We start from the raw sequence: 23,901 nt of genomic DNA, 5'->3' as shown, positions 1-23,901 counted from the left end.
AGGGGCTCATGACATCACCGGCGGTGGTTCCCCTCCCTCTTGGCAGATCCCTGGGTCCACCTCACTCCTCTTCCCCTCTGCCTGGGCTTGCCCGCCACCCACCATCAGTATTCAGGGTTCCCTCCCTATGTCTGCTCCTCCCTTTCCTCCCCCCACCTCCAAAGGCTCAGGACAAACCCCATCGTCACCCCCTTTCCGCCTCTTGCCCTCCCGGGCTACCTGTGAGAACAGAATGGGAGCCAAGGTATAGATGGCCTTTTCTCCCTGACAAGGGGCCTCCATCTTGAGCTTAAAGGCCTCCAGAGAGAGCTGTGAATGGGCAGCTTAGCTGGGTGCCGAATCTTCCCCCTCCCCTCGCCCCACTCCTCTCCTAGTCAGGCAGGATGCTGAACGAGCAGTGCTGGGGAGGTGGAGAGGAGGGCAGACTGGCATCTGAACTTCCCCCAATGAGGGCCAGATTTGGGTCTGCCTTTGGGGGGTTGCTGTGCTGGGGTCCTGGCTTTTCCAGGACCCCCAAATCTGCTTTCTTCTGGTTCAAGCACTGCTCCTCGGGAATCACTTTGGCCAGATGTACCTTCCACACCCCGGTGGCCCTCCCCTGGGCTCCCTAGCTTCCCAGTGTCCTTCCTGAATGCAGTGCCTGAACTGAAAGCGGCTGCGGAGAACCCACGATCTCCCTGAGGCCTGGGAGTTTGGCGGCTCCTAAGGGTGAGTGGCTTGGGGGTTCACGCTCCCGGGGAGTTTGCGGTGCACTAACACCCTCCTCTCCCCCACCTTTCCAGAGAGCTCCCTTTTCTTGGAAGTCTTCAAGCAGAGGCCGTTCCACCATTTGTCGGTCAGTCAGTCAGTCAGTCAACAAGCATTTATTAAATTGCCTCCTAGGTTCCAGGCACTACTACGCACTGGGTTTACAAATACAAGCAAAAAGACAATTTCTGCCCTCGAGCTCACATTCTAGCGGAAGGAGAACCAAAAGCAGGGAGGGATGAGAGAGGGGTGGATGGGAGAAAGGGCCATGGCTGCGTGGCTCCCTGCCCAGAGCAGAGCTTCAGCAGGGCCCTTCCTTAGGGTTGGGGCGATGCTGCTCTTCCTCCTTGCAAATCCTTGACCCCTCCAGAACGTCATCCTATTCCATTCAGCCCAACCTGGGAAGATCCTTTCGGATACTTCCTCCAAGTTGGATAAGGGTAAATCCCCAGATCGAAAAAGACCAAAACCCTCTCCACCACTGCCCATCATTCACCAAGGAAAAATCCAAATCCTCGAGCCAGGCCTTCCAAGCCCACCGAAGCCCCTCCCCCACCCTTGTCTCCCTATAGTCCCATCACCCCCACCCTCCAGCGCCACCCTCTTGTGGCCCGAAGGTCTCGCGGGAGTGGGGGGAGAGGAGGGGAGAGAAGGCAGCATTGCCTACCCCCACAGGAACACCCCGCAGCCACCACTTGGGTCCTTTGACTTTGGAAGTCCACAGGTGAGGAAGGGGCTAGAGATGCATTGCTATCCAGCCGGGACTTTTCAATATAACTTTATGAATGCACCACTTTGTTTTCTTTCACCAAAAAAAATAAAAATAAAAATCCGGAATCACAGGGAAGGCTCCAAACGCCAAAAAAAAAAAAAAAAAAAGGGCTCATACAGCGGCACAGACAAGGCCAGTCTGGGTGGCTCCCCCCAACCAATAGGCCGCCCCACCCCCACACTTCCCCTGGCAGCGAGTCCAAGGCTCAGCAAGAAGAGTGATGGAGGGAGCTGAGGTCGAAGGCAGGCTAGAGCCTCCCCGGAGCTTTAGATCGCCAGAGGCCAGCCGGCCACTTCACCCCTTCCACTAGAAGAGTCCAAGGTTCCAGGGCTTGAGGGGAAGGGAGAGCACAAGAGTCCCTTGGGGCCAGCTTGGGAACAGGGTGGCTGGAGGAGAGCTGGGGGCTGGGCAGGGGTCAGGGGGCAGGGTGGGAACTGAGGTGCCGTTCCAGGAGCGTACGGTGGGAGAAGACCTTGGCACATAGAGGGCAGGGGACGCGCTCGGGCCGGTGCGTGCGCATGTGCACGTTGAGCGAACTCTTCTGAGTGAAGCGCTTGCAGCAGACGGAACACTGGAAGGCCCGGACCCCCGTGTGGGTGACCATGTGCTTGAGGAGGTAATCTCGGAGCGAGAAGGAGCGCCAGCACACCGAGCACTGGTGGGGCTTCTCCCCTGGGGACACGAGAGACGCGGGATCAGAGGCGCTCCAGGCCCTCCCCAACTCTCCCCACGCCATCGCCCCCCAGAGAAGTTAGGGCTGGCCTCCTGTCTGCTTTGCTGTCTCGGCCCCATCACCGCTTGGCCGGCTACTTCCAAGGCAATGTTGCCAGCCCTGACTTCGCGTCCCCTCCTCCCTCTCCCCGGGCCGTCCGCCTTTCCGGTCCTCTCCCTCCCAGCTATAAATCTGGGATGGAGCCAAATCCTCACTTCCCAGACTCAGGACTGCAAGTCTCCTCAACACTACCTAGTCTAGCCTATAAGGGATATCCCGGCTTAAGAGAGGGGGGCCGGGCGCCTTCCACATCTGGGATTCCATTCCCTCTGGAAATGGAAGAGCGGCCCACGGAAGCAGGGGGCCCCGGGACATTCCTCCACCAGAAGTCTCAGCCGGCTTTTTTTCTCCTCCCGCTCCAGGATTAGACTCTCTACTTTCTCCGCAGGCGCCGGCTATTTTTCCCTCCTCTCACTCCAGGTTTAGGCTCCCCACTTTTTCCCTCCTCCCAGCCTCAGGCCAGGTAACTCCCCAGCTGCCCCACCTAGCAGCCCCGCCCCCGGCTCCCTCCCAGCTCCAGCTGTGCGGTCTCTTACCTGAGTGAATAAACATGTGCTTCGTGTAGTTCTTGCGTGAGCTGAAAGTTTTCTGACAGTGACTGCACTCGTAGGAAGGCAGCTCTGGGGGCCGGGGCCCCGTGCCGGGGGGCGCGGGTGGACCAGGACCTTCATTATGCTGGATCTGAATGGGGCCCAATCCCCCCAGTCCAGCAGCTGCCGAAGCGGAGGCGGCGGAGACTCCCCCGCCTCCCCCTGCAGAGCCTTCTGCCTGGAGGGGACTGAAGAAGGGCGGAGGCTGGGGAGGTCCCGGGGGTGGAGCTGGCAGGTGAAAGGGAAAGAGACCAGGAGCCCCCGCCCCCTTCACGGCAGAGGCTGTGGGCCCGGGAAAGCCCAGGGTTCGGGGCTCAGGAGGTCGAGGTCCGAAGCCTGAATTAGGAGGAGGCCCCAGGCTGCAGTCGGGCCGGGCAGGAGCCTGGGATGGGCTCTCTAGAGCCGCAGGAGCCGCATCCCGGGGTCCCCCCTCAGCCACCTCCTCGTTGGGCCACACGGGGATAAAGCTCTCTGGGAACACCTCTTCCGAGGCCGCGCCAAAATAGTCTCTCCCCCCAGGGGTTTCCGAGGGGGGCAAATCTGGCACCGCGGCTGGGGGGTCTTTCCGGGGCTCTTTGAGACCCTCGCTGAAGAAGCCTCCCCCACACTGGCTAAAGCAGCCCCCCCCGCCGGCCTCCTCTTCCTCGGCCCCATCCTCGTCCTCGTCCTCGTCGTCATCCTCTTCCTCCTCCGCCCCATCTCCCGGGCCCGAGCCTTCTCGGACCCCTTCCGGACCTCCCAACCCCGCAGAGGCCACGCGCGTGGGCGAGGTTTCTCCCTCTTCGTCCTTGATCACCACGGCCAGAGGCTCCAGCAGCTGCAGGCGAACGGGCTGCCTCTGCTTGCGGCTGTGACAGCCGTGGGGCCCGGCGTCCGTGGCCGTGGCCGTGGCCGCCACCGCCCGCTGCTGCTGCGCGGAGAGCAGGTCTCGGAGCTTGTAGCGGACCTCAGCCCCCCCGGGCCCCGGCCCCCCCGACCCCGGCCCGGGCGCGCAGAGCTCGGCTGAGGCGGCAGCAGCAGGCCCCGGGGCCCCATCCTCCGGCCCCCGCGAGCCGGCTCCGCGTGCCTGCGAAATGATCTGGGTGCACTCGTCGATGACGGTCTTGATCTGCAGGATGGAGGCCGCCGTGAGCACCTGCAGCGCCTCGCTCTGCGCCACCACGAGGGAGCCGCTGTACAGGAACTCGACCAGCTGGCGCACGGTCTGCGCCGGCACCACGGGCGGCACCAGGATCTCCGAGTGGCCCAGCAGCAGCTTGTCCTGGAAGAAGGGAGAGCCGGCCGCCAGCACGCAGCGGTGCGCCCGCAGCGAGGCCTCCCGGATGCGCACAGTCACGTCGCAGAAGTGCCCACCTAGCCGCTGCCCGTTCAGGGTCTCCAACAGGGAGCGCGAGAAGTTCTGCAGGTGGATGTAGTGTACTGCCTCTGCCGCCGCCGCCGAGGCCGAGGCCGACGCTGTGGCCGTGGCCGCCGCCGAGGCTGCCATGGCTCTCCCCCTGTGCCGCGGAAGGACAGGGTGAGGGGGCAGCCCGCCGCCTCTCCTCCCAACGGCCCTGTTCCCAGAACTTCCCTCGGTCCCTTCCCCAGCCTGGTCACCCCGGCTCCTCCAAAGGGCACAGACCAGGTCCCACGCACCAAAATGCTTAGGAAACAGCTGTTGGATCAAGTGCACCCAGCCATCCCACTACATGCACGCCCCACCCTGCACCGCCACCTGCCCCATGATGATCCCTGAATCGTCCCAGGTGTCTCCTGCTCCCCCCCCACACACACTCCCATTTGCCTGTGGTGGCCTTCATGCCATCTCCACCCTCATAACGCCTCGAACCACTCCCACGCCTTCCCACCTGTCATCCCCACCTGCTCCAAAGTGTCCCTGTATCGCCCCTGAACCCTTCCCACCTGCCCCAGGGTTTCTCTCTTCACCCTTACACCCCCACCTGCCCCTAGAGTGAACCCTGTGTCGGACACACGATCTCCCCTTGGTCAGTGCCCTCTATGTCTCTTTCCTGGTCAAATCACCACCCCAGGGGTCCAGCCCCTCTTCAGAACTGCTCGTGCCCCACCCTTTAGATTCCCCCGAGTCCACAGCGCCCCCTCTGGTCCGTTCCCTCCTCAGAGTCGCCCTTGTGTCCCACCCTTTAGGTTCCCCGGGCTCCATAGCGCCCCTTCTGGTCCGGCCCCTTCACAGAGCTGCCCTTGTGTCCCATCCTTTAGGTTCCCCAGTCCCCACAGCGTCCCCTCTGGTCCCGCCCTCCTCAAAGTTACCAATGTGTCTCACCCTTTAGGTTCCCCTGGCCCCACAGCGCCCCCTCTGGTCGGGCAGCCGCCGCCCTGATCCTGCTACCTCTTTTCTGTAGCTTTGCTCTCTTCGTATCCGGCACCCACTTCCGGCCTCAATTTTGAGAGGTGGGTCTGAGGAGGCAACCAGCGGGAAATGACGTCAAGGACACACAAACCCCACCTCCCAACCCCTACCATACACACTACCACCATGGAGATAAGATCAGAGAGACTAGGACTTTCCCTCCAGCTTGGATGACCGGAAGCACAGAGGACTCGGAAATCCCTCAGGGAGTCCCGCCCTGACTATAGAGATGAGGGCGGTCTCTGGGGCTAGGAGGGCTCTGTAGCAGAAAGCATAATAGAGAAAGGCCTTTCTCTCTTCCTGGAGGACCGAAGAAGGCGGGGCGGCCAGCCTACCCTGGTCTGGGAGCCAGCGGGTGAATGGGCATCTGGAAAGGGGGAAGGGAAGGAACAACTGAAAGAAGGAAAGAAGCCCCGAACTAGGGAATGCAAAACCTCTCTAGAGCCAAGGCGGGAAGCCCAAGGGGGCGGGGCGGGGTGAACACGCCCCGGCCAGGGACAATGGGCGAGGGGACGACTGGAGTGGACAGGAGCGGTCACGTGGGGTAGGCCGATTCCCTCCTCCCGCCGCGGCCTCCTTTTGTGTCGGACGGAACGGTCCCGGGCCGGGCCGGCCCACCTGAGTCTGAAGCTTCTCGCGCAGGCCGGCTCCGGGGGACAGACCCGCGCGCCTGGCCGGTCACGGGCTTCCCTCTGTTTGGGCGCTCAGCCCGGAGTACTCCCCGATTCTCCCTGGTGCCCAAACTGAGCCTGACTGGGAGAAACGCCCCCTACTCTGCGTTGGTTTAAGCACTCCCGAGCGTAGGCCCCGCCCTCGAGGAGCTGACAGCGCGCAAACCCTCGGGATACAGGATACGCAGGGCATAAGTGGGGAGCCCCAGAACTTAGTGGCGCTGAGGTTGCGGGGGTGAGATTTTCGTTGGGACTGAGGGGTCTGTGGGGAGCGTAAAAGCACTGAAGGGGGACGAGGCGGTAAGGACACTGGGAAGATCCGGAAAGGGACGTTAGGAAGGACCCTGGAGGCGACAACTACTGGAGCTGGGGGGAGGGAGCAAGAGGGGCAGAACCTGGATGGGTCTTAAAACCAGTTTGTGGATGAATGGAAGATGGACAGCGGTGGAGAGTGCAGGCCCCTCCCCACCTCCAGCTACTGCAATAATCCCGGCAGGAGGCGAGGCCGTTCTGCACCGGAAGAGCGCCCCATCAGATCAGAGAAGGGACGTGTTTGAGAGAGATGCTAGGCAACATGTTAAATGTTGGGGGGATGGGGGTACCCTCAACAGTGACAGGGAAACGGGGGGGGGGCGGTTTATGGGCAAAGATCATGAGCTCGGTATTGGATGCGCCGGGTTTAAGATGCCAACTGGACATCCAGTTGGAAAGGCCAATGGAAACAGGAATTGGAAGTCAGAATTTGAGGCAGAAAGTTTGGCCCATGACACACACACACACACACACACACACACACACACCTCTGCATGGCGGTTTACTAATGGGCCAATTTCTAATTGCTTACACAGGACTCTAGATGTTATGCCACAGTTCTCTTTTATTGTCCTGACTCAGTTTCCTAATTATCCTGACTCAGTCATGCCTCGGTTTCCCTGCTTCTCAGTTCTTCAAAACCTCCTCTCCCTCTTTATCAGAATACTGCTAGAACATCAGAATGCTTCTCCCCATCCCAAACAATCAGGAATGTCAGATACTGTCTTATCAAGATGCCTCTCCCCATGTCCAGAGTGCCTCCCCCTGATTATGTCATTCCCATCTCCAGTGGCTCACCCCACCCTGTCAATCGCTTTCCTGCTCTCAGCACCCTGCCGCCACCCCTGCCTCAGTCTACCCTCTGTGTCTGAGCCACATGTATATATGTCATTGAGAACTCTGCTGGATTTTTGGAAACCATAGTCTGATTCAGCCCTGAGACCAAACTATGTATCCAATTTGATCCCATTATATCTCTCCATTTAATAAATTATTAAAAAATAAATAAAATTTTTTAAAATGAATTATTAAATACTCTCTAATCTCTATCTTGCTCAGTTTCTCCGGAATTACATAGGCAGTTTTCTGATACTCTCCTGCCCTCTCCTCCACAGCCCCCAAAAAGCCTTGGACAGTCCAAGATGGCACCAGGCACCAAGCAGGGGCGTTCTGCCCTTTTGCACCTCCTGTGCCAACCCAGAGAGGTATTGTTTCCCTGGCTTGTCCCCCAAATAGCCTTTCCATAATCGGCTCCCAAATGTCGTCTTACAGGATTTGTCTCTTAAACTTCTCTGGATCTAGGCCAGGGGAGGGAGGAAACAAAAGATAAATGGGAAAGGGCAAAGAGAAAAGGAAGATAAGGGAATGAGGGAGGGAGGCAAAGAATGAGCTTCAGGGTCCTCCCCTGCAGTTTCCTCTGTGATTCTCTCCTTGGCACACTGGGAAAAGGAGCTGGCAGGGATCCTGTGATTGGCATCCAAAATAGTCAAGGAGGACTGGGGGGGCGGGGGGAGGGGGAGTAGGACAGTCTGGGAAGCAGGCCTCCCTCTCTGTCCCGCCTCCAGGAGGCGCTACTTCTCCCACACACACACCAGCCTCTGCTGGGGAAGGCAGCAGGCCATGATCACGTTGGTCCTCAGTTCCCAGGAGCAGACACTGCTCTCTGTCCATCATTACAGTTCAGGAGCTGTTGCCTGAAAGCTGCAAAGCCGGAACAATCCTCTTCTGGTTGTAGTGACCTGATCCTCCATTTAGGGTTTTCTTGGCAAAGACACTGAAGTGGTCAGTATATTTTCCATATAAGGAAACTGAGGCACACAGGGTGAAGTGGCCTTGCAGATTCTAGCTCGGGAAGGTGGGTTCTCTCCATGGCCTCCCACTAGCTACCCTCTTAGAAGCCTTCGCAGCAGAGACCCAAAGCATACTACTCTATCTCAAGCCGACTGGCTTATTGGCGCAGGGTCAAGATGGACAGAATGGAGTTCTCCTTTTGGAGAGAGGCAGAGTTGTTCTGTGCAGACTCCAGTCCTCCATTTCTTCCCCCAAAGCAAGCATTGTACAAGACATGGTGTCTCCTAAATGTACAAGACATTGTACAAGACATTTGTCTCAAAGGCAGCTGGGTGGTGTAGTAGGTAGAGCACATTGGGCCTGGAGTCAGGAGGACCCGAATGCAAATCCAGCCTAAAACAATTATCTGTGATCCTGGACTAGTTATTTGGGCTCTGCCTCAGTTTCCCCATCTGTAAAAACTGGGATTATCATAACCCGCCACCTTCCTTCTTTCCTCTCCCACTGCTGCTCGCATACTCTTGGGGATGGGATCATGGCAAAGACTCCCATTTAATGAGAGAGGACATTGTTCCCTTTCCCTAAGACTCTGGTCACCCAAGGGCCTCCAGGAAGAGACTGGCCATCATCACTCAGAGCAGAGCCCCAGTAGAATGCCCCAAGCCAAGATACCCTTGGGCATTTGGAGGGATGCCCCCAAGAGCCCAGGGGACCTGCAGGGTTCTGGGCCATGAACACCTCTCCCCACTCTGGCAGGAGACCTCAGGATTACGGGGTTTTAATACACTAAATATGGTCAGAGATGACAAAAGAAACCAGTCACCCTGAAATGAGTCTGCATTCTCTGTTCACATAAACAGGTTGAGAAGTTCTGTGTCCAAGGACAGATATGGGTGCCATCATTTATACAGATGGGGAAACTGAGGCCGGCAGGTTCTGCAAGTCTGAGACCGACTCCAGGCTCAGCGCTTCTTGGTGCCCCTTTGCTGCCTCTGGAGGCGTGAGTCCAGCTGGCGTGAACATCAATAACAAGGGTGGGATTCCCTTTCAGTCCCCGACAACTCGTCGTGACCCATTCAGGCCTTTCTTGGCAAAGACACTAGGCTGGTAGTCCGTTTCCTCCTCGGCTCCTTGCACTCTGCACTATGGCACCCACTGGCTGCCCAGGATGCCTTGTACATAACCCCAAGTTTCTCGTGAAAGGTCCGCAGGCTGCTCCCTTAGCCATGGGATATGACCAGGCTGCATCTGACTTCTGCTCACCATGTCATTTCTGAGGTGAAGAAAGGGATACCCCAAGCTTTCTGTCCAAGGCTTGACCCCTCACTCCCTGCCAAAAAAACTGGTTTCACAGGGAACACACATAGAGAATAGCGAAGGAGCCCATTGATCCAAATCAAACTGAACAGATCAGGGTGGGGGGAGGTCCCCCACAGAACGTAGAGCAGACAACACAGAGGGGCCTAGGCCTGGCCCAAAGGAAGCTCCCCGAGGATCTAGAGCAGACAACAGAGACACGCCTGGGATGGAGACTTCTTCCCAGACGTCCTTCTGGAAGCTGGATGCCAGATGTTCCTGCGGGTGCAGACGCTCTAAGACTCGAAGTTTGCCCACTGAGCAGAGTCCTCGGCTCTGCAGGAGAGTCCCAAGCTTTGGGTGCCGGGTACATTCCTCCCCTGGGCTAGAAGTCCTTGCAGTCCCTTGCACAGATCAGCAGGGAACAAGGATCATCCCAGGTCACCAACCTTCAGCTGAAACACAATAAAACAAATGCAGAGAGTATTTGCAGCAAGCGCAGGAAGCACTGACATTTATATACTATGTGCCAAACCCCGGGCTAACCATTCAGCAATTGCTGGCTCATCTGAGCCTCACAACAGTCCTGTCAGGGAAGAGCTATTGTTACCCCCATTTTACTGATGGGAAAAAAGGAAAAGAGCCAAATTAACAGCCCAAACAAGGTCACATTTGAAATGGGTCTTACTCTGGGGACCTGGAGCCCTGTGCCCTGAGCAGCCCTTATACAAGTTAGCTGTCTATTGATCATTTCCCTTTTTAGTCACTTGAATGAGAAAAGTATCTTGGTCTTCCTCAAACCTAGAACCCTGTTAGTATCCACACTGCAAATCCAGGACTGAAGACCAGGGGCTGCCTAAGAGAGAAGCCTGGGCATCTGGCCTCCCCTTGAGGGCAGCACATGCAGGCTGCTGGTTCTGGGATGCAGCATCAGCCAGTGAGGGGTTCCCGAGACTCTTAAAGAGTCCGTAGACTCCCTTGATGTCCTTTTTCTTTTGTTCTTCCAGATGAATTCTGTGACTTATTTTTCATAGGTCCATAAAATAATTTTTTGGCAGTTTGGTATAGCACTGAATAAATAAATTAACATAGAAGAGCCCTCCTAGCTCTGTCTCGGAATGGTCAGGAATCAGGGGACCGCCACTGATCCATACATGGAGGACACAACAGTCCTTTTGCTGAGTTCCAGCTTCTCCTCCCACTGTCCCGCAGCCCGGAGCTGAGCTCACTGGAGTCCCTGCCTTTGGGCTCTGCACAGTCTGTATGGAGGGTCCCGGGGGCAGATATGGGTCCCAGCTTGTGTCTGCTAGAGTGCTGAAATGCTCCTTCCAGTCAGTGCTGCCTCTCCGGACAGAGTAGAGCCACCGTGTCCTTTTTTCTGTTGACATGGACAACTAAAAGGTCACCTGGTATACCTCAGACAAGTCTAAGCCAATGGTTTTAAAGATGTTACCTGGTGTAAAAAAAAAGGCTGGGAAGTGCTGCCAAAAGGAACCACTGTCCAGGACTTTGGGTCTCAGTTTCTACTATGTCCTCTGCGGGAGTTTCTATGGAACACGCCTACAGGGAAATGAGGCGGGGGTCAGTGTGACTGTCCTTGGGGTTCCAGAGTGGACTCCTTTCTGGCCTTGCTCCGTTCCTGAAGCTGGATCAGAAGATTTCATTTCTTCCTGACCAAGGCTGCATCCTCTTTGCCAGTCCGACCAACATAAGTCCACCTGAGGAGGGCTGCCTCCTAGGGAGGGGGCAGCGATATCTGAGAGCCCCGGCCCAGGGGGGCCACAAAAGATGCTGGGAATGAGTTCTGGGTCTGTGGGCCTGGAGAGCTCGGGGCTCTCAGGTCTGGAAGCTGCTCCACCTTATTCAATACTCTCCAAAAAGCCTTAGAATTCGGTGATGGCTGCCCCCCACCCCCACCCCTACCACTCCTCAATGGTACCTCTCAGCCATAAAATTAGCATATCAGTGCCTTAAACTTGATCTCTTGCTCTTTTTTATATGCTAATTTTATGGCTGAGAGATACAACTTAAATGCTTCTGACTCATTCCCTAGGCATTTAGTCAGCTGACAGCATAATAAATCTTTGCCCCTTAAACTGGAGACAAATGGAGTTTGCCAATTCTTTCTCCATACTGTCGATACTGATCTGGGGACCCTAATATTGTTGGGGCATCTTCTACTTCAATATGTCCGCCTAATCCGCAACTATCACAGAAGCGTAGGTGTTAGTCTTATGGAAGAGACCTTGTGTCAGCTTTGGTGGTCTCCATGCCCTGGGCCCCCCCCCCCAAGAACATGTGGTAGTCCCCGAGAACTTGGGGTTGCGCAGAATGGCCCTCCCCGTCACTTGGGGGATCAGGTATCATCACCCCCTTGGCCCTTTAGCCTCCCCGAGAACATGGGGTTGTGCAGAATGGCCCTCCCTGTCACTTGGGGGATCAAGTACCATCACTCCCTTGGCTCTGGTAGTGAGGTTCTTAACTTGGCAGCCGGGAAGTGGTTCCTGTGTCTGTATCACTTGGATGCCATCATCTGCGCATGGGGCAAGTCCCAAGCCCGGGACCACCGAAGTAGAGGGCTGCCCATATCCTCTGGGGCCCCAGTCCCCTCTGCATTAGTCGCTGCACACCTTGCTCCACTCTGAGGAACTCAGGAGGCCCCTTTCCTTGCTGCATAATCCCCTGATCCACCATCACTCCCCAAAAAAAGAAATCTGAGATAAAGGCTGTAGATAGCACCCCCCCCCAGTCAGGCATCAGCTCTCCTGGCCCCTGAGGGCATTCACTGGCTCCCTGGGGTCACTGCTCATTTGTCCCTCTAAGATGGTCTCCCCTATGGGAGCCATCCTCCAGGGATTGTTCCGCTGGGAGGCCAGGGTTCATATCCAGGGAAAGGCCCCGCTTTCTCCTAGGTAGCGGGATGCTGGGGCAGAATCCTGTCGGTCTCTCTGCAGGATGGCCTCCTGGGACTGGGGGAATGGAGGCTCCAGCCCTTAAAGCAGTTGCTCATCCTCAGACAGACAAGTCTGCACACTTCCTGCCCAGGTGTACCTCCATGGTCAGAATTCTCTGGCAGGATCAAAACTTCCTGAACTGCCTCACAGCATCACTGACCCGAATTGTAGACCCTTTTGACTATAATACCCAGCATCCTCAAGATCTCACAAGGTCTGGTGTAATGTTCTCTGTTGGGGTTTTCTTGGGGTCTCTGGGAGCAGCCTTCGTTTCAGTTCAGTAATCACCCAAATGCAGCCAGGTGTCTCTTTCCAAGTGTTGTCTCCTTTCCTGGGGCCCGTTTAGCTTTCTTAGAGTCCAGATCCTTTATTATTTCCTTCCTGGGGCTGGGCAGCTTTCTGGAGAGCCTTTCAGTCTGGCTTTGGTCTTGTGGGAGAAGTGCAGGAGGCCAAGCCAGGCACCAGGAAGATTGAAGATCGAATTGAATTTCTCCCCTTGGTTCTGAGAGCTTAAGCTCCTGTGGCCAGTCCTTTGCCTTCTCTCCAAATTAATCCTGATGGAGGCTAGTTTATATTCTCCATACTGAGTATACACCAATCATTATATCATTAGGAAACCATTATTTGTTGGATTAAATCAATGCTAAACTAGATTTAACCATTGTCTCCTCAATTCCACTTAGTACCTTGTTTAAGTTCTGGCCCATAACATCTCCTTGTAGGATTAAATCATTCATACTGAACCCTGCTAAATTAGACAACTATTGTCTCTATTGATTCCACTGACTTAGTACCTTGTAAGAAGTCTTTGTTTCAAGTTCAGAGTTCTGGGTCTACTCCTGTTAGGAGACTTTTTCCAGAGATTGCTGCATGTGTGCCCACCTGAGCACACAAATATCAATGCAATTAATGAAGAGTATTGCAGCAACAATGCCTAATATACTATATATATACTACACACACACATATATAAAATATATTAAGCAATACAGTAGTACATGAATGTGAAATTGTTATGGGAGAAAAGCTCCCCTTTGGTTTGTGTGGTAAATTGCTTCTGAAACAAAGTTACTACAATGCAGAAGTCGTGGAGATAAAACCTCAGATTTTCTTATTCTGAACCAAGAATGAGAGTTTCTAGGAAAACTTAATCAAGAAAATCATATCGGTGGACAGAGAAATAGTTTTGGGTTTTATTTTTTAAACATATAACAATATCCATAAATTAATCAATTAAAGTTGGACAAACTAAATTAGAATAATCCCATACATTCCCCAAGGAAAAAACCAGACTTTATGGGTAAACAGAGTCAGGTTACAGATTAACAAGAGAGTTTGCAAAATGCTACACTTACAAATCCACAAGGCTATATTTTAAAAGTCACACTGGGCTAATTGAGAAGAAGAGTTTTACATGACGTGAGGAGAGTTGTCAAAGCAAGGAAATCTGTCCACAAATAAAATCTTTTGGGAAGGTTATATAGATGCTGTGGCCCCTCCTCTAGCTGATTGGATTGCTTATCTCAGAAACGTCAACTTCCCTTAGTACCAACATGCCATAAATTAGCTTTGTTTTGCTTTGGGGGGCAGGAGAGGTTAATATTAACAGGAAACAGGTTTCAGGCGCCAGCCAGATATTCAGGAGAAAGAGCATAATGAGAATGAAATTAAAAATTAAATAAAAGGAAAAGGAAAAAGTCATCACAAAGTCATGAAAACAATATCAATGTGCTTTTCATGTATCATCATTTGGCAAGTAATTACCCATTCAGTAGCATTCAGACTTTGAAGAAATTCACCCTACCAATAAATGCAGCAATTGGACCATAGCAGGATGTAGCCAAGCCAGAAAGGGTTATTACATCTCCAAAATGAAAAGCCCCAAACCCATTAAAACAAAATTTAAACTAAATTAAAATTTCAACATATAACCAGGACTAAACAAAATTGTGACTGAAAAATAAATTCCACTTCCTATGAAGAGATTTTTTTTAATTAAAACAAAAATGTTCCCAGAATGACAAAATCCTCCTTCAGAAATACCACTGGCCACAGGGAAATGTCAAAAATTTGCTTTAAATCTAGGATTATCCTTCCCTAGGCCTTAGTTCGCTTGCCTGAGGCAAGGGAGGAAAAGTCCTCCCAGTCTGGTTAGCTCTCACAAACCTGTACAAAGGGCAGAGCAGAGCAGGCCCTCATCTTTTTAAAATAGCTTGTGGAAATTTCATTAGGAGACTTGGCTCCTTTTCACATTTGGGCCCTTCCATGAGTTTTTGACTAAATGATGAGCTCAGAGAGCAGGGAGGCTTTTCCCTTTCTTAGTCCGATACTTAATGCTTATTAACTTGAAGTATGTCTTTTGTGGGAGAAAATAGTTGCTCTATTTTGTACCTAGAGAACCTCTCCAGGAAGAACTCTCTGATCTCTTTTATAACCTTGGCTGTGGCCCCTCCCAACAGGCAATCCGGAACCCTGAGGTGGATTCTCAGAAGCTGCTGCCAGCTCCGAGGAGTGAATATTCGCCCCTGGTGGTCCAGAAGACAGGGACCAACTGGGCATCACCTAAAGAACCACAGGAGAAGAACCACTGGGCCCCAGCTCAGAGGGCCAGACTCTGAGGGGCTGCATGGACCCTGAGGGGCTTCATGCATGGAGCCCTGGCTCAGAAGGCTGGACCCTGAGGTGCTTCATGCATGGAGCCCTATGTAATGACTTTCTGGACCCAGAAGTCTTCCATTCAAGGGGAACAGCTTTCTTATGAGTCCTTAAGGACGGGCAAGTTCCTCATGAGCTGAGGGGAAGGTCTAAGACCCTCAAGGACTGGTATCTGTAACTTGGCCTCCTAACTGTGTAGGCAATCAAGGAGGGAACAAACACAAGAGCTCCCTTGGATGACTAAGGCCCACTTAAGGACCAGATAATCCTGTCAATGACATCACCTCAGAGTGCCCTTCTCTGGGGCCCACTGAGTTGCCAAGGCTCTTCTCTCACTCTCCCTGGGACAGGGAGGGGATCCTTAGCAGGTGGTGAGGTGAGGCAGGGACCTCATGCTGGCCATCCAGTGAAGACTGTTTTGACATTTCTCTCTCTGGAAGCAGTTGGAATTAAATGACTTGCCCGAGGTCATTGTGAGATTGGATTCCTACTCAGGTCCTCAGGATGCCAGGGTTCAGCATTTAGAGTTAGCAATCAGCTAGCGCATCCAAAAAATGCATCCCTGGAGCGCGCTGCCTTGGATGGGCTGGAAGGTACACACTGCTGCATGGGTGGTAAGGCAAGGGTGGTACAACCACAGATATAGTCCCCCCTGAATGATGACTTGAAGACTGGGCAGGGCAGATTCTGGGAAGATGGCAGAGTAGGTTGGTAAATCTCAAGACTGGGCTGTGGAAGTAGAACCAGTAAAATAAAAGAGATGGGAACCCTAGTTCAAATAGTGGGTTCCCCCAAAGTAAGTGGAAACACACAGAATTAAATTAGTTCCACAAAAAATATAAGGGGAAATTTAAAATTTGAAAAAACGGAAGAAAATAGAAAGTATCTTATTAAGTAAAACAGACCCTGAAAACAGATTGAAAAGAAGTAATGAAAGAATCATCATGATCATGTGAGCAGCGCGATTCCCAAAATCATTAAAATTGCTCCAAAATAAATGTTATATACCAGCTGTCTCCATAGTTTGGGATGCTCTGAGTCCAAAAGAAGGTTAAAAATTAAAAACTTTTTGAATTGATGCTCACTCAGCACTCCTTCCCCACCTCCAATGTCACTAGCAACAAGGTCAAGGACCCAATGTGGGCTTGCAACAAAACCCAACCCCTATCCCCCTCCCTCTTCCCAGAGCTGTGGAAATGCCATGGAGACACATGCGAGGACTATAATACATAGCCAGTACAAATGCAGCCCTTTAAGATCCTGCCAGGGGCTCTGATGGGGACGGTGGGAGGGGGTAGTGTTAGTACTCCATTAAGTCTAAGAATCGTCTAGCCAGTTGTGACCACCCAAAAGTCACTTGGGTCAGAGACTTAGGCTGGTGAGCCATTAATTGCCCAGTGTGGGTGGACATCCAACCCCAAAGGAAACCATTACAAGAGAGGAAGAAGTCAGAAAGTGAGTAATAGGGGAAAGTAAAGAGGAACAGAATACTGAAATTACCAAAGATTTCAGGAAGAAGAAAATTCAAAATCCCTGAACATAACAAGATGAATCAGAAGGGAAATTATCAGCAGAAGGAAATATGGTTTCTAGATTTAGCAAACAAGTTCAGTCATTTATGAATAAATGCTGCAAAATGAAAGAAAATGATCCAACATACAAAGACACAGAGGGCTTTATGGAATATAAGCAGACAATGGAGCCACAACACATTGTTCCTAAGTGGTTTAAAAGACAAATGAGAATTATGAGAGCAGAAATTATGGCCTGCACAGCAAAAATAATGTACAGAATAGAAAAACTTGAATCTATGAAGGCAAATCTCACCAAAAAAGTAAAAGAGAATAAAATAGATTGGGAATGCAAATACACAAAAGTCAAGAATGTTTTAGAAAAAGAAAAGCATTGAAAATATGCTCACTATGCAAGCAAAAATTATTGATTACAATATAGACAACTTAAGGATCAAAGGCATCCAAAAATACAAGAGAACTACCCAAAACTTCTGAACACAAAAAATAAAATATTAATTGAATGAATAAATAGATTGTCTCTAGGAAAAACAAACAAACAAACAAATCTAAAAACCCAAACCAAATCAGGGCATCCATTTTAGCTATTCAGCTCAGAAACAAAGCTTTAGGAGAAAAGACTTTTAAATGCATAGAAAAAGAGATTTGAATAACAACACTTTCTGTGTCTACCAAAATACATAGAAGGGAATGGAACAAAGTGTTCTGAAGAGCAATGGCATTCAGGATGCCCCCAAGATAACCTGCCCTGCAAATCTGAACATAACTATAAATGAAAAAAAAGATGAATGTTCAATTATAAAGAAGAGTTTGAAACATTTTTAGAAAGAAAAACATCCCTGAAGAAATTAACTGCTTCTCCAATACCCCAGATAAACAGAAATACAGTAGCCAAGGACAGTAACAGCAACAGAGACACAGCAGAAATGACTACAAGCCAATAAAAATAGTAATTGGTTCAAGGACGACAAACAAGATAGACAAACAAATGGAGACTTAACAAGGAAATCTTAAATAATGAGGGGGGTTGATAAACAAAGCATAGAAATGATAAGCATGTAAAAAAAATTATAATCATGAAACAGCATGCCAAAATTTCTAGAATGCTGCTAACGTAGTCCTTATAGGAAAAATCATAACCTTTCAAACATATACTGCCAGATAAGAAAAAGAAAGGATAAATGAACTAAATGTGTATTATTTTAAAATCCAAATACCAAGAAATAATTTAGTGTAAAATAATCAAAGAGAAGATATTAAAAATTAGAGGGGAAATAAAAGTGGAAACAAAAAACAGAAATGATCAATAAAAATAAAAGCTGTTTCTCTGGGAAGAGGAACCTCATAAAATTGAAAAATCCTTAACTAATCTTATTAAAAAGAAGAGAAAATCAAATCAATAGAATAGCAAATAACCAAGGTAAAATCACAGCAAAATTGGAGGAACACAAAAGAATAATCTGAACATTATTCACAGTTCTATGTTAACCAAACTAAGAATACAAAAGAAATAGGGAAATAACTTCAAAAATATAAAATGCCCAAACGGTCAAAAAAACAAAACAAACAAACAAACAAACAACAACAACAAAAAAAAACAAACAGAGAGATCCTAAATAACTAGGTTTCAGAAAAAATAAATAGATCTGGGTACAAAAGAAATATCAAAGTGGGAGGGGGAGCTCCTCATCCTGATGAGCCTAGAAGATTTTATCAATATTTAAAAAATATTAAGCAAATTCTCAAACATTGAAAAAGAAAGCACTCTACCAGAATCCTTTATGTGATAAATACAGTTTTCATACTTAAACTGGGGAAGGATAAAACATAAAAGGAAAACTATGGGCCAGAATCATTCACGAATATTGGCTAAAAAATTCTAACATACTACAACAATTTACAAAAGAAATTATTCACTATGAACAAAGAGGTTATATACCAAGGATACAGGAATGGTTCAAAATTTGAAAAACAATCAACATTATTATCATGTTAATAACAATCAATATTCCAAACCACATGAGTGTCTCAATAGAAGTAAAAAAGACCTTTGATGAAGTTGTTCAACAATCTTGTGCACCAAAAACCCTCCAATATATGGATACAGAAGGACCTTCTATTATATCATAAAAAAGCATCTATCTAAAACCAAAAGCAAGTCTCATACACAATGAAGATACTTGGGAACCTTTTCAAATAAATGCAAGAATGAAGCAAGGATCCCACTCTCCTCATTTGATTATTTGATAAGATTCTGGAAATGCTAGCAGCACCAATGACATAACAATAAAGAACAACTGGAATAAATAAGACTATTCCTATGTGTTGATCATAGGATGGTTTACTTTGAAAACCCTAAGGAATCAGCAAAGACAACAAGTAAAATATTTAAAAGCTTTAGTAAAGTTGCAAGCTACCAAAAATACCCCTCAAAATCAATAAATAGCATTTCTAGAAAATAATCAACCACAAGGAACATACTGGAAGAAATCCTACTCCAAATAAGTGACAAAATACATGAAATATATGGGGATCAACCTCCTAAAGTGCTCCAAAAACTTGTCTAGATTCAGTTACAATATATTGTCTAAGGTAAAGAAACAAGAAATCACCTGAGAACTGGAGAATATTCTGTGCTCAGGCTAGGTCATATCAACATAATGAAAACAATATTACCGCTTAAATTAATTTATATTTTTAATGCAATACTAACCAAAGTAGCAAGGGGATGCTTTATAAATTTGCTCAACAAATTTTAAGTGAAAAACAAAAGATACAGAACATCAAGGAAAGTGATGGTAAAAAGGATGAAGGGGTGGACATATGAGGAAGTGACCTCAAAGCCACCTTTAACTAAAGATTAGAGGGCTATCAATGGAGCAGCCAGGCAAGGTACAAGAATGTAACTCAATGAAAAAGTCCTAAGTGACTTCAGGGAAAATTTATTTGGCTGAAGGGAAAAGGGGAAAGCTTAGAGGCAGTCCTCACACCAGCTCTTGCAGTGTTGTTCAGGCAGAAGTTAGACCTGGGTCCCTCTGACACGGGGAGAAGAATCCTGGAGGGGGAGATCCATCTGCAGGCACATTCTATCCATTTTGCTCAGAAACTGCATTTGGCACTAAGCAACGCAAAGAAAAGAGGTTCAGGCAGACTCCTCCCCCTCTCCCTACCCTATGTCGTCTTGGACACGAAGGAGCTGTGTGACCCTGGACAAGTCATTTCACCCTTAACTCCTTCAGAAAAAGAGGAGAAAGAGGCTCTGGAAGGTCCCAGGGCTTGGACCTTTGGGAAGGCTGGATGTGAGATATTCTGGCACGGGGGGGATGGGGGTAGCCAGGTTCCCCCTAAGTAATGCCTGGGTGCCTGGGTGTTTGGAGGTGAGTGAAGGGGCTGGCCCTCAGTTGGGCCTTCATGGATGCTTCTTGATTGGTTGCTGCAGCTGTCTGAGCTAGGGGCTCCAGGAAGATCTTGGAATCTCTGCCCAAAGTCCAGTGGGAAGCAGAGGCCAGACAGGGAGCAGGGACCTTTTCCAGGCTGCCCCAAGGGGAGACAGATGAAAAGAGAGAAGAAGGGGGTGTGTCAAGACCCTTCCCATCAGGAACAGGCACTGGGACCTTTAAAAGGCAGTGAGGTTCCAACCTAGCTGGCTCGTGGGCCAGGCCACTCACTGCGGGCCTTAGTTTTGAGAAACTGGGAATGGATGTTCTACTTGGTTGTGTCTTACTGAGAATTTCATCTGATTGCAGGAATCCACACTTAGGGGTTTAACCCCCTTTCTCTGGGCTGCAGCCTACACTCAATCTGTGGAAATCAGAGGGCAACGGGGAGACCACTCTGGTTGAAGCAGGGTCTGACCACAAGGACTCCAACGGAGAATCTGAGACTTTCCCTGTTGTAACAGGTCCTGGAAAACCCCTTTCCAGATTGCCTGCCCTTTCCCTAGACCAGCAGCTGCTCTGATTGCCTGGTTCATGGCCCCTTGATTGGCCATGGCTTGCCCTGCTAATAACTGTGCCTCAGGCTCTGTGGGGGAAGATTTTTGTCCCAGTTTCCTCTTCCATCCACAGATTCTGGCCCCCATGCCCACACACTGAGCTCAGTCCTGAGGGGTTGGCTCTAAAATCAGATTCTCTCTTGGCTCCCTCCCCAATCTTCTCTGGGGTCTTGCCTCTCTCTTGGAAACAAACGTGCTTCACATCTTGACAAGAAAAGGCAAAACTTCTCTGCACGCATCCAGACTGGCAGTGCTCCTACCAGAAGATGGGTATTATTTAGCCTGGTGGTCTGTTCCCCCTCTGGGCTAGGGACTCCAAGTTTCCAAAGGAATATGTAGCCTCTCCCTGCCCAAAGGCTGGCCCAGATCAGGCCCACTTCATTCTCCCAGGTCCCTTCCCGTTTTTTCAGTGATCTCTTGACTTTCCTCCAGGGTCAGCACTCCCTGCAAGGACACCGTATGCCTGGGGTCCCTTAAAAGGGGTTGTCTTGGCCGGAAGTCACCTTGGACTGTTCCAGTGGATGAAATAGAAAGCCCTGGGCCCAATTCACATATCTAGAAAGAAGGGGGTGCTCTCCCCCAAAGACACTTTCCCAAGGATCACAAAGCTGGAAGGTTACATGGGCCCTTCAGGGTCTAGGCTTGTGGAAGTGGCCCTTGTGGCTCCCTTGGAACCAGAGGACCCCCTGCCTGGCCAGCTCAGCCTTCCCACCTCAATCCTGGACCACGACAAAGGGCCAGTTCCAAAATTACAGCTGCAGCTTGAGCCTCAAGTGGACAGGATGCAGAAGAGAGTGCCAAGCATGGGGCGCCCATTGCCATGAATGGGAGTCTGCTCAGGCCTCCTAAAATATGCATGTCAACTTCCTCCTTCTCTGGCTTACTCCCACTTCTCTGCCCCTCTCTCCCATCTCTCCGATTTCTGTCTCTGCCTCTCTCCATTTGTCTGCTTCTGCCCCATTTCTCTGCCCCTCTCTCCCATTTCTCCCTTTCCCCCATTTGTCTCTGCCTCTCTCTCCCATTTCTGTCTGCCTCTCTCCATGTCTGCTTCTGCCTCATTTCTTTGCTCCTCTCTCCATTTCTCTGCCTCTCTTCCATTTCTCTTTGCCCCATTTCTGTCTCTGCCTCTCTTCCATTTCTTTGCCTTTCTCAGTTTCTGTCTCTCTCCTCCCTGTCTCCCTCTGACATTTCTGCATTTTTCTCTTCCCTTTTGCTCCCCCACCCCATTTCTTTCATCCCTCTTCCTAAGTTTTGCTGTATCAGTCTGCAGTTTAAGGTGCGGCATTTTGCCCCAAGTCTGAGCTGGAGGACCAGGCCTATATTTCTTGGCCTTGGTCCCTTTTGCCCTTCACTGCCCCAGGATTCCTAAGTCCAAGGGTGGCCTCTGACCAGATGCTGGGGGTGAGGAGGTCTTGGCACCCCAAGGATGAGCTCCATCTCTCAGCAATGGCCTGGGGCTCAGGATACTCCAGCTGAGAGCAGCACAGCCACAGGGCCTCGGTAGATGGGATCCACATGTCTGTCCTGGATATTGTTGCCCTTCTCTCTTCTTCAAGACTTGGAAAGCATTCGCTGCTCAAAGGTCCAGAGCCAGGACTTTCAAAGTCTCCCTACTAGGAAGTGGGACATGCTAGCCTTTGTGATCAGATGGTCTCTCCCAAGGAAAGAGGGGGAAGGGGAGAGACGGTGAGAGTATGGAGACCCGGTGGAATTACTGGCCAGATTTCCCAAAGGACCAGATGGAGGGGACGAGGGAAAGCATAGGACTCAACTCTCTTCTTTTATGGGTGGAAAGGTGCTAGCTGACAATGAGAGACGTTTGGGAAGGGGGTTTCAGGGCTGTTTATCTTAATGGTCAACAATCAGCTGGTGATGTGGGAAAGAGATAGAGGATGGAGGGAAGATGCTTGAAATTCTGAGTGATGATGAATGGAGACCCAGATCGACAGAGAGGAAGGAGGAAGGAAAGAAAGACACAGTGGGGGGTGGGGAAAGGAAAGGTAAACAGAGGAAGGATAAAAGGGATGAGGAAGAGAGGTGGGAGGAAAAGGGAGAAGAGGGACACAGCGGGGGAGAGAGGAGAGGGAGAAAAGAAGAGGAAGTGAGAGGGGGGCAAAGGGGAACAGGAGGGAAAGGCGGAGAGGAGGCAGGAGAAAGAGAAAGGAAAGTCTGAGAGGGAGGCAGATACAGAGGGAGGGAAGAAGCCTGCTGCAGTGGGGTGGGGAGCGGGGGAAGGGGAGGAGACTGCTTTGGGGGGCGGGGAGGGGGGAAAGGAAAGCTGCTCTTCTGCTGAGTTTTCCTCTCTGAGCAATGGGCCCAAGGAGACGAAAGCAGGTGTCTCGGGACACCGGATCTGGAGTCCAGAAGCCTCGAGTTCCAACCCAGCCTTGCACCCGTAGGAAGTGGGTGACCCCAAGTCTGTCCCAGCTGTCCAGGGCAGTTGCGGGGTAACATTTAGGAAGGCGATGCTTAGTAAACTGTAAGACGCAAAAGTAGAAGAGCTGCTATCAGCACCTGCATCTGCATCTGCAACTGCATCAACTACTCCATAGAAGCAGTCTCAAGATAATGCATCCCGCCGGCTCCTCCTCCCGGCTTGCGGGCCGTCCCCTTGGCCACGCCCCCGGGGCCTTGTCCTACGCTTGCGCCGAGAACGGGGTTGGGGGGAGGGGGGAGACCAGGTATAGGAGCTTCCAAAAGGAACGTCCCCGAAACCCGAGTCTGGCGCCCCGAGCACTCCGTCTCCTTCTGTTCCCGCCTCTGACGTCCTCCCCAAAACCCTCAGCTACCCACACCCCTCCTGCCGTGTCCTGGGCCGCCCAGCAGCAGTGCGCAAGCGCCACCTCCATCTCCGCCCCTAGCGCCTTTCTTCAGGATCCCGGGCCCCGGGTCCCGCCCTCGTGCGGGACGTACTGTCGTCAAGGCGTAGCAGCGCGCGGGGGCCCGAAGGAAGGCGGTTGGCGGGGAGCGTGGTGACGTCGGTTATTTAGCCCCGCCCCCCCGGCGTGCGCTCTCTTTTGCCCCTCCTCCGTCTTCTGCTCCTGCTCTAGCGTCTGCTCTTCGCGCTCCTCCCGCTCCCACTCGTGCTCCCGCTCCCGTTCGCCTCGGCGCGGCCCGGCCGCGATCCCATCGCCTGCGTCGGGCAACGCAGCAGCAAGCCCAGCAACCGCGTTCTTCCGTCCCGTCGGACGCGGGCTCCGAGGCGGCGCGTGGCGCGGGCCTGGGCCGTTGGCGAGCCGAGCGGAGCCGAGCGGAGCCGAGCAGCGGCGGCGGCGGCGCGCACCGCGGTGCGCCTGCGCGAGGCGGGAGCGCCGGCCGGCCCCTCCCCTCCCCGTTCGTGGCACGCGCGTCCCGACGCGCACGCGCAAAGGCCCGTGACCGAGGCCGCGCCCGCGCCCGCCGTGCCCGTGCGAACCCCCAGGGCCTCAGCCTCGGCGGCAGCGGGAG

At 51.4% G+C, this 23,901-nt stretch overlaps 1 protein-coding gene and 1 long non-coding RNA gene across 2 annotated transcripts; both read right to left on the bottom strand.

The window, feature by feature from the left end:
- Positions 1 to 847: 847 nt before the first annotated feature.
- On the bottom strand, positions 848 to 7,496 carry ZBTB45 (zinc finger and BTB domain containing 45). Its single transcript, XM_051990403.1, has 3 exons — positions 5,163 to 7,496; positions 2,828 to 4,377; positions 848 to 2,191 (listed from the first exon to the last, which is right to left on the bottom strand). The coding sequence occupies exons 2-3, from the start codon at positions 4,365 to 4,367 to the stop codon at positions 1,935 to 1,937; spliced, it is 1,797 nt and encodes a 598-aa protein (XP_051846363.1). The 5' UTR covers positions 4,368 to 4,377; positions 5,163 to 7,496; the 3' UTR covers positions 848 to 1,934.
- Positions 7,497 to 19,144: 11,648 nt separating this feature from the next.
- Positions 19,145 to 23,859, bottom strand: LOC127556932 (uncharacterized). Its single transcript, XR_007952568.1, has 2 exons — positions 23,368 to 23,859; positions 19,145 to 19,578 (listed from the first exon to the last, which is right to left on the bottom strand). It is a non-coding gene; the product is annotated as an uncharacterized LOC127556932 (long non-coding RNA).
- Between the last annotated feature and the right edge of the window lie 42 nt (positions 23,860 to 23,901).

Source organism: Antechinus flavipes, chromosome 3, assembly GCF_016432865.1.
Source record: "Antechinus flavipes isolate AdamAnt ecotype Samford, QLD, Australia chromosome 3, AdamAnt_v2, whole genome shotgun sequence".
Lineage (NCBI taxonomy): Eukaryota > Metazoa > Chordata > Mammalia > Dasyuromorphia > Dasyuridae > Antechinus > Antechinus flavipes.
This window is presented reverse-complemented; position numbering and strand designations above follow the sequence as displayed.

What these genes read in the sequence shown, in the direction of transcription:
- ZBTB45 (XM_051990403.1), bottom strand. Translation starts at nt 4,367, where the DNA reads ATGGCAGCCTCGGCGGCGGCCACGGCCACAGCGTCGGCCTCGGCCTCG. An exon ending in GCACATGTTTATTCACTCAG is followed by an intron (nt 2,192 to 2,827) that starts GTAAGAGACCGC and finishes TCGTGTCCCCAG; the next exon opens with GGGAGAAGCCCCACCAGTGC.